Source organism: Lactuca serriola, chromosome 3, assembly GCF_051521515.1.
Source record: "Lactuca serriola cultivar US96UC23 chromosome 3, Lser_US96UC23_V15, whole genome shotgun sequence".
Lineage (NCBI taxonomy): Eukaryota > Viridiplantae > Streptophyta > Magnoliopsida > Asterales > Asteraceae > Lactuca > Lactuca serriola.
This window is the reverse complement of record NC_136410.1, coordinates 115,816,823-115,828,615: the sequence shown is the minus strand read 5'-3', so window position 1 is coordinate 115,828,615 and position 11,793 is coordinate 115,816,823. Positions and strand designations below refer to the sequence as shown.

General features: G+C 32.4%; 2 protein-coding genes across 2 annotated transcripts; both read right to left on the bottom strand.

Annotated features, from left to right (window-relative positions):
- Positions 1-314: 314 nt before the first annotated feature.
- Positions 315-5,059, bottom strand: APP1 (aminopeptidase P1). The gene is made up of 16 exons (XM_079031127.1): positions 4,796-5,059; positions 4,556-4,619; positions 4,106-4,245; positions 3,744-4,028; positions 3,515-3,637; positions 3,185-3,436; positions 2,892-2,978; positions 2,708-2,775; positions 2,560-2,626; positions 2,345-2,479; positions 2,177-2,257; positions 2,028-2,082; positions 1,837-1,941; positions 1,629-1,697; positions 688-812; positions 315-611 (listed from the first exon to the last, which is right to left on the bottom strand). Exons 1-16 carry the CDS (start codon positions 4,886-4,888, stop codon positions 450-452), a joined length of 1,911 nt encoding a protein of 636 aa, XP_078887253.1. The 5' UTR covers positions 4,889-5,059; the 3' UTR covers positions 315-449.
- A 3,667-nt stretch (positions 5,060-8,726) lies between these two features.
- LOC145093083 (Quinone reductase family protein) lies at positions 8,727-10,513 on the bottom strand. Its single transcript, XM_079031126.1, has 2 exons — positions 9,745-10,513; positions 8,727-9,135 (listed from the first exon to the last, which is right to left on the bottom strand). The coding sequence occupies exons 1-2, from the start codon at positions 10,269-10,271 to the stop codon at positions 8,901-8,903; spliced, it is 762 nt and encodes a 253-aa protein (XP_078887252.1). The 5' UTR covers positions 10,272-10,513; the 3' UTR covers positions 8,727-8,900.
- Between the last annotated feature and the right edge of the window lie 1,280 nt (positions 10,514-11,793).

The following is an 11,793-nucleotide window of genomic DNA, read 5'->3' as shown; positions in this document are numbered from 1 at the left end:
TCTTTATACTTATAAAATTATATAGAAAAAAAAAAATGAAGACATATTTTGATATTTCCTATTTCACAAGACACATCCAAAATCTCCAAAGTTTCCTTCTTCAACAACCCATTCTCCATATCTTTGTTATGCTTCATTTGGAACTTTATATTTGATGATTGAAACTTTGGATTTTATTTTTGGAAAAATTTACTTTTATGGATTTTATTTTTAACCATGATTCAAAAAAAAAAAAAAAAACTAATTTTCATTTTCATGTTAGAATGGGGTATTAATAACCACCAACCAATAATAACCAGCTTTATGTTTCAACATTAAAAAGATAAAAGAGTTGGTTGTTATTTAAATGAAATAAGTAATGAAGTGAAACCAAATTAATTCTAAGCACGAAAATAATAAAACATCTGACATATAAAAATAAAAATAAATAAATAGTAAATACCGAAATTTTAAGCAGAAATAGGCTCAGTAGCCTGAGTCAGCCAGGCCTTCTCGGATTCATTCAGATAGGGTGACAAGATCTCTTTACATTTCGCATGATAACTATTCACCCATTTTATTTCTTCATCCAACAACAGCTTCACATCAATTAACTTCTTCTGATATGGTGCCTGTATAAATAATAATAAATAAATAAAACACAAAACGATATAAAAATTCATTCAATAAATCTATTACACTACTTACCCATGTTATATGTTCAAATTCCAAATAACCTTTATTAGCGAAATTGAATTGTGTTGCTGCCTCCTTGATTATAAGCACATTTTCCAATCTTATTCCAAACTTTCCATCTTCGTAGTAACCAGGTTCTGAAATTAATTAATTAATTAATTAATACTTTTATAAAATGGAAAATCCATAAAAAGTCTTTATATTTTTGCCTCATGATTGATTTTGTCCTTTTATATTTTTTTTATTCAATTAAGTCCCAAAAACCAGCAATTGTATTCGTTTCGACCCTTTTACTCGGTCAACAGCTCATTATAATTTCAAAAATTACACTTTTGGCCCAGATTTTAAATTTTATTACAAATTTGGTCAAAATTTTACACTTTTGGTCCAGATTTCAAAATTTTGTTACACATTCATCCTAAAGTAGTTTTTTACATCTTTTTTTGTCAAAATTTTGTTTCGAATATGTTTTTTTGTTATATAAATTCATACTTATACAAAAAACATATTTTCACATAAAAAAACCTTTTTTCTATATAATTTTTAAAAAAAACATTTTTCTGTGAAAAACATGTTTTTTGTTTAAATATGATTTTATACAACAAAAAAAATACTCGAAACAAAATTTTGAAAAAAAAAAAGATGTAAAAAACTAAAATTTATGATGAATTCGTAACAAAATTTTGAAATATAAGCCAAAAGTGTAAAGTTTTGACCAAATTTGTAATAAAATTTAAAATCTACGCCAAAAGTGTAATTTTTGAAAGTGGGATAACCTGTTGACCGGATAAAATGATCAAAATGAATACAATTACAAATTTTTGGGAGTTAATTGAATAAAAAAACAAACATATAAGGACCTAAACCAATTATCAGGCCAAAATATAAGAAATTTTATGGAATTTTCCTTTTATAAAAATGAGAAGATATATTTATTTATTTATTTTACTTACCATCTGTAACAGTCATTGAAGCTTGAAGTGGGACACTTAAACCAGGTCTGAAACTGATGGAATGTGGTCCTGTTAACAAAAATAGGTTTAAAATATATATATATATATATATATATATATATATATATATATATATATATATATATAATTTGTAATTAAAAATTATAATTATAAATAAATAAATAAATAAATATAAGGTTTAACTTGCCTTCATGAACATTTAAGTAAGCGCCTATTCCATGACCAGTTCCATGTCTATAATCAAGACCATATGACCATAATGGAATCCGAGCAAGAACATCAAGAGAATGACCTGATTTTATTTTAATTAATAAATATTTAATAACTGATTTATAAAAATAAAAAAATGACAAAAAAAAAACCTAATGTTTACTTCACCTGTCGTTCCATTGGGAAAACGGGCATTACCCAAAGCAAAATGACCCTTGAGAACCTGTTTATGTATTAAATAAATGGAAATGGATTATCATTTTTTTTTCATTATCAGAAGTAGAAAGACCAATTTGCCCTTAGAAAAAAAAACGTACTGCGGTGTAACATTTTTTTTCATGTTCAGAAGGCTTCCCGAAATGAACAGTACGGGTTATGTCTGTTGTCCCATCCAGATACTTTGTAGAATAAAAATAAATAAAATAAAATAAGTATTTATTAATTTATAGAATATACAATAAAAAAGAAAAAAGAAAAAGAAAAACCTGTGCTCCAGAATCACAAAGATACATGCAATTTGGATCAAGTTCGGAGCATGTTTTGGGTTTTGGTTCATAGTGAATAATTGACCCGTTTGGACCAACTGATGAGATAGTAGGAAAGCTCAACCCTCTGAAATGCTACATTATATATATATAAAATAAAATTTAATTTAATTATTTAATAAATTATAACTATAATTATTATTATTTTTTTTTACCTCTTTTGCTGCACGGAATTCCTCTAGTTTATCACTTACTGAAACTTCTGTTAGTTTTGCATCTCCCCTGAAGAAATAAATCATCAGCAAAATATTTTAAAAAATTATAGACAAAAATATTTTTATATTTAAAAGAATAGAAACATACGAGGGCGTTTTGGTCTTTTGGCTTTCTGACTCCTTGAAGTAGCCTGAGGCCCCATAGAGTTCCTGCATCTGGACATTTGTGGAAGGGATAATAGAAGTAAGCTTTTTAAAACAGATGCTTAAAAAAAATATAAAGAACCCAAAGAATTCTGGAAAAGGGCAAAATGGGTATTTTGAAAGCATACCTGTTTATCCAGCCAAGCCAAATATTGCACAACAGCTGCACCATCGCGTATATGTGCGTTTTTTAGCCCCTCCATCTCTACAGGATTCTGAAAAGAATAAGGGCAAAATGGGTATTTTGAAACTGTAGAAGATTATGGAGTAGAAACTAGAAACCAGCATATCATTTTGAAGTGGAAAAGAACAAGATCACCCTGAATTAGATGATCTCTTCAAGTTTTACAAGTCACACTGAAAAAACTTAGAATGGGGGTAAAATAGTAAAATTAAAATCCAATTTAAATAAATACATTACCTTAAGAGATTTTGGAAGGGATAAAGGTGACTGATGTAGGAAGACTTGATCAGGGTTTAGTTTTGAATACAAAGAATAGCAGCAACGAGGATCAACCCAAATTTTATGGCTACTATCTTCTGCATCATGTGCACCATTAGACTGTGTTCCCTTTGCTGATGTCAGCTGATTAGATGCAAGTAAAGCCACATCAGAGCTCACTGCTGTGTAGTCTTTAACTATGATATTGTTTTCCTCCAAATACGATTTTACCTGAAGAAAAAAAATATATTTTTATTTTTTCATCTGCATACTAAAACTAAAACCCCCTTTTGTCCCAAAATTACATACCTCAGATGACAACTTTCTTTCATCAACATAAAAGAAAGCAGATGATGTTGTTACAACTGCAAATGAATGAACAACAGGAGAATAGGACACATCACCACCTCTGACATTATATAACCAAACAACCTGTAAACACATAATCATGATGAAATTGTTATAGATATCACAAGTGAATGAGTGATGAGTCAATATTTGATTATTGAACAAGATTATTGTAGAGATGGAGTCTTACTTCATCAAGTGTTGTGATTATTATTCCACGAGTTTTTTCCTTTTTGAGATTATCGCGTAAATCTTTTAACTTGTCTGAAACTGAACGACCAGAAAATTTTAAGGGGTGTACATGAACAGGATTCATTTCAGCTTGTGGTTGATCCTTCCAAACTTCATCAACCAAGTTTTTAGTTGTGGGAACTAGTTTTTGTTGATTCTTTGCAAACAAAGACCTCCATTTCTGTGCAGTTTCTACAGATATGCACCAGAAATCAATACCGATTGCTGAATCTTGAGGTAAATTCTGATACAGAAGATGGAAACTTCATCAGTCGATAATCTCTTCTGAAATCAGAAAAAGAAGAAGGGGTGTGGACTTACTGTGGATATCCATGAATCTACAGCTGGATCTTCCCCCATACGCATGAGCCTCCATTGGTTACTTAGTTGTTGTTCTGCCTGCAGAAAGTATCTTCCATCCGTCCAAAGGAGTGCTTCATTCATTGTTACAAGAGCCAAACCTAAATAAGTTCATAACCAGTAAGCAAATGAATCATCAAAATCGCATCCACATGAAGAAGCACAAGTTCATCTGAGATGTTTGATTAGATTTACCAATATCATTTTATTTGAGTACTTGTTACACGATTCAAAACAGTTTAAACAATTGTTCTTACAGAGTTTCAACGTTGGAATACAACTCGCGTGACATCAAAATCCAAAGCGTAGCGAAAACTCAACAAGTTTTCAACGCAGCTAAAATTAAACAAATCGAAAACTGTACATAAAAGAAAAACAGCAAAATCAATCCATTCAATGAACAGAACTAACCAGCACTTCCAGTAAATCCAGAAACGAAAGCGCGCCTCTTGTCTCTAGCAGATACATACTCGCTCTGCGACATCATTCAACAATAAAATATCCGATCAGAAGAACTAATCCGATCACGAAGACTAAGAGACAAACCAACTATTGATTATGCCTCAATCAATTAGAAAATTCAACTACATATAGTTTGAAATAACAATAAACGGCGAAATACTATTACGATCAGAGAAGTTTAGATCAAACCTGATGATAATCTTCGGATGGAACAACTAGGGCATTGAGCGGTGGAGTATGTGAGGCCATTAACGATCTCAAAGCAGCGAGAATATCCGCCATCGCCGTTCTTCTCTAGAGTTCTCTGTGAGGGTTTATGATTGATCGATTGATTGAGTGATGAAGAAGCAGATACTACGACTTATCTATGTCTGTTGCTTTTCAGTTGGGGGAAGATAGTCCTTTTCGGAGATGATAAGGAATTTTTTTCAATTACTCTTCTCAAAACATTTCCAAAATAATGGTTGAGTTTAAAATTTTCAAACAAAAACAAGTGTGAATGTGTGATATGGAATAAAATAAATTTTAAAAATTATATGATAATCAAATTTTAATATTTTGAGAATTGAACATAAGAAATTATTTATTTTGGTGGAAAGTTTGTATATTATAAAGTTAAAGTTTTATTATCGGTTAAAAATATACATTTTAGTTGACTTGTTAGTTTTTATCGAATTAGTAAAATTATAAGTTTGTTTCTTCAGTTTGCAATTTACCATAAAATTTTTTTTTACTATTTTGCCATTAATTCTGACATATATTTTAAAAAAAAAAACATTTGTTTACCGTTTCAAAAGTTTACACGGTTAAAACTAGTAATATGAATAAGAGGTTGAATGTTATGACTTATATTAATCAACATTCGGTCAAAAGTAATGTCTCTCACACTCTTCTAAATGGCCTCATATTGATAATTTCATTTTCAAATCGTTTGCCTATTCATCAACTTCTTCAAGCTTTATGACATCATGACATAGGAACAAAGATAATGGAGATGTGAAGTGTCGTTGTGGTGTTGAAGCTAGTTTCTCAGTTTCATAGACCTACAAAAATCCTCAAAGGATGCCTCGATTTTAGGAATTGCATAGCTTGAACAAGGAAGTTTAGATAGTAAACTAACGTTTTATTATATTTTTTGCAGGATCTATTATTGTTGTTGTTCTTGTGGATTGATGAACAATTGTCAAACTAATACTACAAAGATTTAATGTTCCATATGCATGATTGTTGCAAATGCAAAAATGGCCACCTTCAAATAAAGAAGCTTGAAAAGAGAATTTTCCTCTTGATGATGATGTGCTTATTGGAGTCATTCTCATGGTTGGGTTTATAATATGGACTAAAGTCTTGTAACTCATTGGAAGAGTTTTATATGCAACACTAACAATAACAACAATACCTAAGTTGCATATCAACAAGGTAAGGGGTATAATACTCGACAGTCCTAGCAAGGAGACTGCTTCCGTAGAAGACCTCTGATAAATGAAAATAAAATCAAAATATAAAAAGATTTAAGATAAGAATAAACAAAAGCTCATATTGGATTTTCCGTACAAAAAAATGTCACGTTTATAAAGAAAACAATGGTGTATTTCCGAAAAAAAAAAAAAAAAGGAACTGATAAGCTAAAAGATTGAAGATAAAAATATTTGCATGTAAAGAAGAGCAAAGGTCAAATAGAAAACATGAAAGGATATACAACTAATGATATCAAGTACTAGCCTAAACAAAAAAAAAGAAGCTAGATTGCTAGATCATACACTACACAAAGACTACTTTGCTAACCAAATCCTATGTCCCTACAGTTTTTATCTTAGAGATAACTCATTCAAGTCTAATCTCACACTATTTTTCCACGCTCTTCTCAGGAGACCTCTCCTTCTCGCCCCTCAAATGTGATCGTCTCCGCTCTCCTAATAACAGTTTTCGCTGTGTCTCCTATGTACATGTCCAAATCATTTTAAGCTTCATTTCCTTAATTTGTCGATCATCGACGCCACCCCCAATAAGCTCTTAAATGAAGAGTATGGTATCTTGTCCAACAATGTTCTGCCACACGTCTACGTCAACATTCTCATGCCTATAACATCCATCTTCTTCTAATGATCCTTCTTGATCAGCCAACATTTGGATCTATACAACAATAACGACCTTATCGGCTTATCACCACCTTATAAAATCCCCCATTTAGTTTTAACGCGCCTTCTTATCGTACAAAACCCATGTTGATGTCCTCCACTTTAACCATCCCGTCTTTATGTAGTGTGTAACATCATCATCCACACCCCTTTCTTATAGATAAGAGAACTCGTGTACTTGAAACTCTCCTTAGGGTGTAAAACATGGTCACCGATGCTTACTTCTAATTCTTCACTAATTTACTCCCACCAAAATTGCACCACATATATTCTGTCTTAGCAATGTTGATACATAGCCCTTTTCGTCTGTTGAAGTTTCCAGGTTTCCGGACTAGAAATCAACTCAATCTTCAACTCAACCACCAAAACAATATCGTCAACATAAGCAATCAACTTCTACACACAGTGTTGTTATGCTTATTATTTATATGAACCATGATATCACATTTGATCAATCTGTAATACCATCTTTTCTCCAAGCTACTTAAAATCATTGAATGCTAAAGGAAAATAGAAAGCCATAAACCATTTAGGAAAATATGTGAGTATTAATGATTGTAAACAATGAAAACAACATGATAAAAAAAGTACAATCATAACTAGTGTTTACAAAGTTTTATGAACTCCTAATATTTGTCTTAATAAACATTAGAGTTGCCAAACACCATCTTGTCCATCCATATTGTATAAGGAACATGAAGGAATGAAAAATTAAGAAAAAAAAAGCATTAAGAAAATAACAATGGTATCATAACTTTGTTTGAAGAAATTTTATTTCTTTAAAGTCTCATATTAAACTTAAAATTTTCGTAAACTACATATTTCTACAAAAATATCAAAATCTTGCAAAATTTTAATCCCGCTAATACCATTATAAATAGACTCATATAAATATATTGAATTGCATTAATCGATATCATGACCAAAAGATGGTTCACTTTCAAGAGCAGGAATTTCACATGTGAGACAAAGAAGATCACATGGAGAAAAAAACAAAACAAAAAGATAAACAACGACTCCAAAAATAAGATAGATGATAACCTTGTCTGGTGGAATAATGGGGTTCAATAGTCAAGTATATATAATAGTGAAAGCTACTTACTTAAAAAAATGAAAGATACATATACCAACACAACATGACCCAAATTGTATCTTTTTACGCCAAGTGATATATGGATAAAGTGATTATGTGAGGAAAATGTATGTTTGGAAAAACTATTGTATATATAAAATTATTTTAGAATGAAAGAATCAACTAACTATTTTATCTTTAAAATTTCTAAAAAAAAAAAACAAATTTCATAATATTCATCATTTTAGCAAAATTCCGAAAGAAATTGAGAGGTGAAAAGACAAATAGGTAAATGGATAGTGTCTTAATACGTTAAGCCAAAAAAATTGTTTAACCGGTTACGTCTTTATATCCAAATCATGGGCTTCTTTCTTTTATTGGTTCATTAAGTCTTCTATGAATAAATTGACTAAATAAGTAATGATGTCTATCCGAATAAAATGTTACACAACATATAACATATGTTTTTTTTTCTAAGCTAAATAAGTTATCTAAGTGTGACTAAATGCTCATTTTATTCTTACATTGCAACAAACAATTTCTATAATATTCATCAATTTTAATATGAGATGTGTGAATAAATTGACTAAACAAGTAAAGATACCTATCCGAATAAAATGTTACACAACACATAAAAGTATGTTTTTTTTTTTTTTTCCTAAGCTAAATAAGTCTTCTAAGTATGACTAAATGCTCACTTTATCCTTACATTGATGTCTGAATACATTAATCCATGTTTTTGCCTCAACTCATTCACATTAAGTAAAAAAAACAACCATGTATAGCAATCCAGATTAAGTGCTTAATCAACTAAGCTCATCAAGTAAAAAAAACACAAACAATCCCTAAGTCAAAAAAAAAAAAAACCATATATAGTTGTTCATTTTAACTTCTTAACTCATTAAGCCCAAAAAAAAACACAAAATTCGATTCAAACCATACACAAAACAACACCACAAACATTCAAACAAACAAACAAACAAAGGGTATATGATTACAAATGTACATATCATTTCAGCGTATCGAAAAATCAAATTCAAAGCCACAAATTGTATAAACATTTGAATGTGAAAGAAGAAAGAGGTCAACAAGGTGGTTGTGCTAGCTTCTTTACAACACCAGCCATGTACTTTCCTTGATGCTCAGCAAGTGCTAATTCTGTTTCAGTAGGCTGACGTGTCCCATCTCCAGCAAATACTCCAGCTCCAAAAGGTGAACCCCCTCTAATTGCCTCTATTTTAAACATTCCTGCCCCAAATGTGTACCCTATTGGAACAAAAAGCATCCCATGGTGTGCTAGTTGTGTGATCCCTGTCCATCTACACAATTTCCAATAAGTCAGTCTCCTTTTTGACTCTGTCAGATCCAGACTGTTTAATACCAACCTTTCCATCTACACAATTTCCAATAAGTCAGTCTCCTTTGACTCTCTCAGATTCAGACCGTTTAATACCAGCCTTTGACCGGCGTGACTCAATCATCAAATATCAATCAACTAACTATCCATATTAAGCCATTGTCCCCATTAAGTCAATTAAGTCAAAAATAAAAAAGACACAATTGACAATAGTCAATTTACCTATGTGCATCAATTAAATACTAAATGTTGAATTAGGGATTTTCAAAATTCATGTGTTTTTATCCATTAGCAACTAACTGTTAGTTTAAGCGTTTTTAAAAGTGAGAAGATCGATAAATAAATAGGGATTAGCATTTGAAGTTTGCAAAGATGAATCCAGCATAAAGAACACTGGACATGAATGATGAAACTACTATATGTAGTAAGGGTTGTTAATCAATTGGGACAATTGATTTTGATTCAATTGCAAACCCTAATAAAAAATTAGTAGCAGGGTCTTGTTAAGTGAATAAAGACAAGCATTAATCATGGTTCAATTGATAAATGCAATCAGAAATGGGGGACTTACGCGGTGGTCTCTTGTCCGCCGCCCTGTGTACCAGTACTCACGAAAAATCCGGCTGGTTTTCCGGCGAGCTTCTGTTCTCCCCATAACTGCGACGTGGAATCGAAGAACGCCTGCATTTGCGCCGCCATAGACCCATACCTTGTCGGAAACCCAAACAAAAATCCATCCGCCGATTCCAGCTCATGAACTGATGACATCTCGCCAATCTCATCGTCCTTCGATGGCGCCCGCATTTTCGTCAGTACATCATCCGACAACGTCTCCGGTACACGGAACAAAACCGCTTCCACTCCTTCAACGCCGTCGACTCCCTTCTTCATCCTACGCGCCAGTGTCTCAACATGCCCGTACATCGAGTAGAACACAATCAGTATCTTAAGCTTCGCCGCTGTCACTATCGGGACTTCAATGTCTCTTCTTTGAGATTCCGCCACGGTGGTCGGCGAACTGATACTGAGCGGAGCATTACCGGTGTCAACCGCGGGTGGGCTTTTCTTACTTGGTACGCAGCCACCGCCTTTACCCATCACAAGTCAAAATTAGTAAACCTAAAAGTGGAAAAGTAAAGAAATCTGTCTGACAACAATGAGGGAGTGTAAGAGAAACTTGGATTTGTATGGTTGAGATTCAATTAATTAAGGTTTTAGGGTTTATGATTGGATTAGGGGTTTCACTGTTGAAGGCATTGGATCCAATATCAACCATGGATCCACAGCACGCCTTCGTTATTATGTCTTTCTCACTTGTTGGTAGAAACTAGAAAAGAGAAGACTTTGATGGCCAATTGGCCATCCATTGATCCGCCGATCCTGCCCTTCATACGCTGTCGTTTCATGAAAAAAAAGTAAATTACTGAAATCGTCCCTATGGTTTGGTCAAAATTACACGTTTGGTCTCTAACTTTCTTTTTGCACTCGGATCGTCCCTATGGTTTGATTTTGTTGCATTTTTCATCCATGTGGTTTGATTTTGTTGCATTTTTCGTCCCTTACATACATAAAGTTAGGGACCAAACATGCAATTTTTACCAAACCATAGGGACGAAAAACGCAACAAAATCAAACCACATGGACGATCCGAATGCAACAAAAAGTTATGAACCAAACGTGCAATTTTGACCAAACCATAGAAACGATTTCAGTAATTTACTCAAAAAAAAAAATTAGTTGAGCTTAAAAAAGAAATTTTTAGAAAAGTCACGAACCTTTAGGAAAAATTACATTTTAGTCCTAAATTCTTTTTGAACAAGGATACCAAATAAATAGAACATCTTGGTCACCCTTATTTTGTCCATTGCATTTGCTGATTTGGCATTAAATGGTTTAGGTGGATTAAGGTAAAAAAAAAAACACCTTCATGAGAAACACTGGCATTTCTTTCTCTCCCTTTTCTCATTTCACCCACCTCGGTAAATTAGGGTTTTTACTCATCTTAAAGGAGGAAAATAGAGGACGTGTAGGATTTGGATACTATAGATGTGGAGTTTGATGATTATTTTAAGAGGAAACCAATTTCTCGATGCATAGATGAATTTCTGAACATTCTCTATGAAGAAGACGATGACAATAATGTGGTTGATGATGCTCAAGCTCAAAATAATGCTCAACCTCAAAACCATAACCAAGAATCGGACTTAGAGTATATGCAAGGTAGTGATGAAGAAGAGACTGATGATGATTTCGAGTATTCCACCCACAACCAAAAGGTGAAATGGAACTTAATGAAACCAGTGCTTGGTGAAAGGTATGAATTCTCACATGAGTTCTAATTGTGTTTAAGTAACTATGATATTAGTAAGGGTTATCAAATTCATTTCAAAAAGTGTAATAGTGTTAGACAAGTAGCAATATGTGGCGGTGCTCCAGAGAAGTGCCTATTCGTGGTTACGGATTCTTGGATGAGTATTAAAAGGTCATGCCAAGTAAAAAAGATTGTAGACTTGTATACATGTTTTAGGATTTTTAACAACTCAAAGCTTATGAATCCTACTTGGTTAGCAAGACAATTTGTGAAGGAGCTTATTAGGCAACCTAACTTAACATGCAAGGA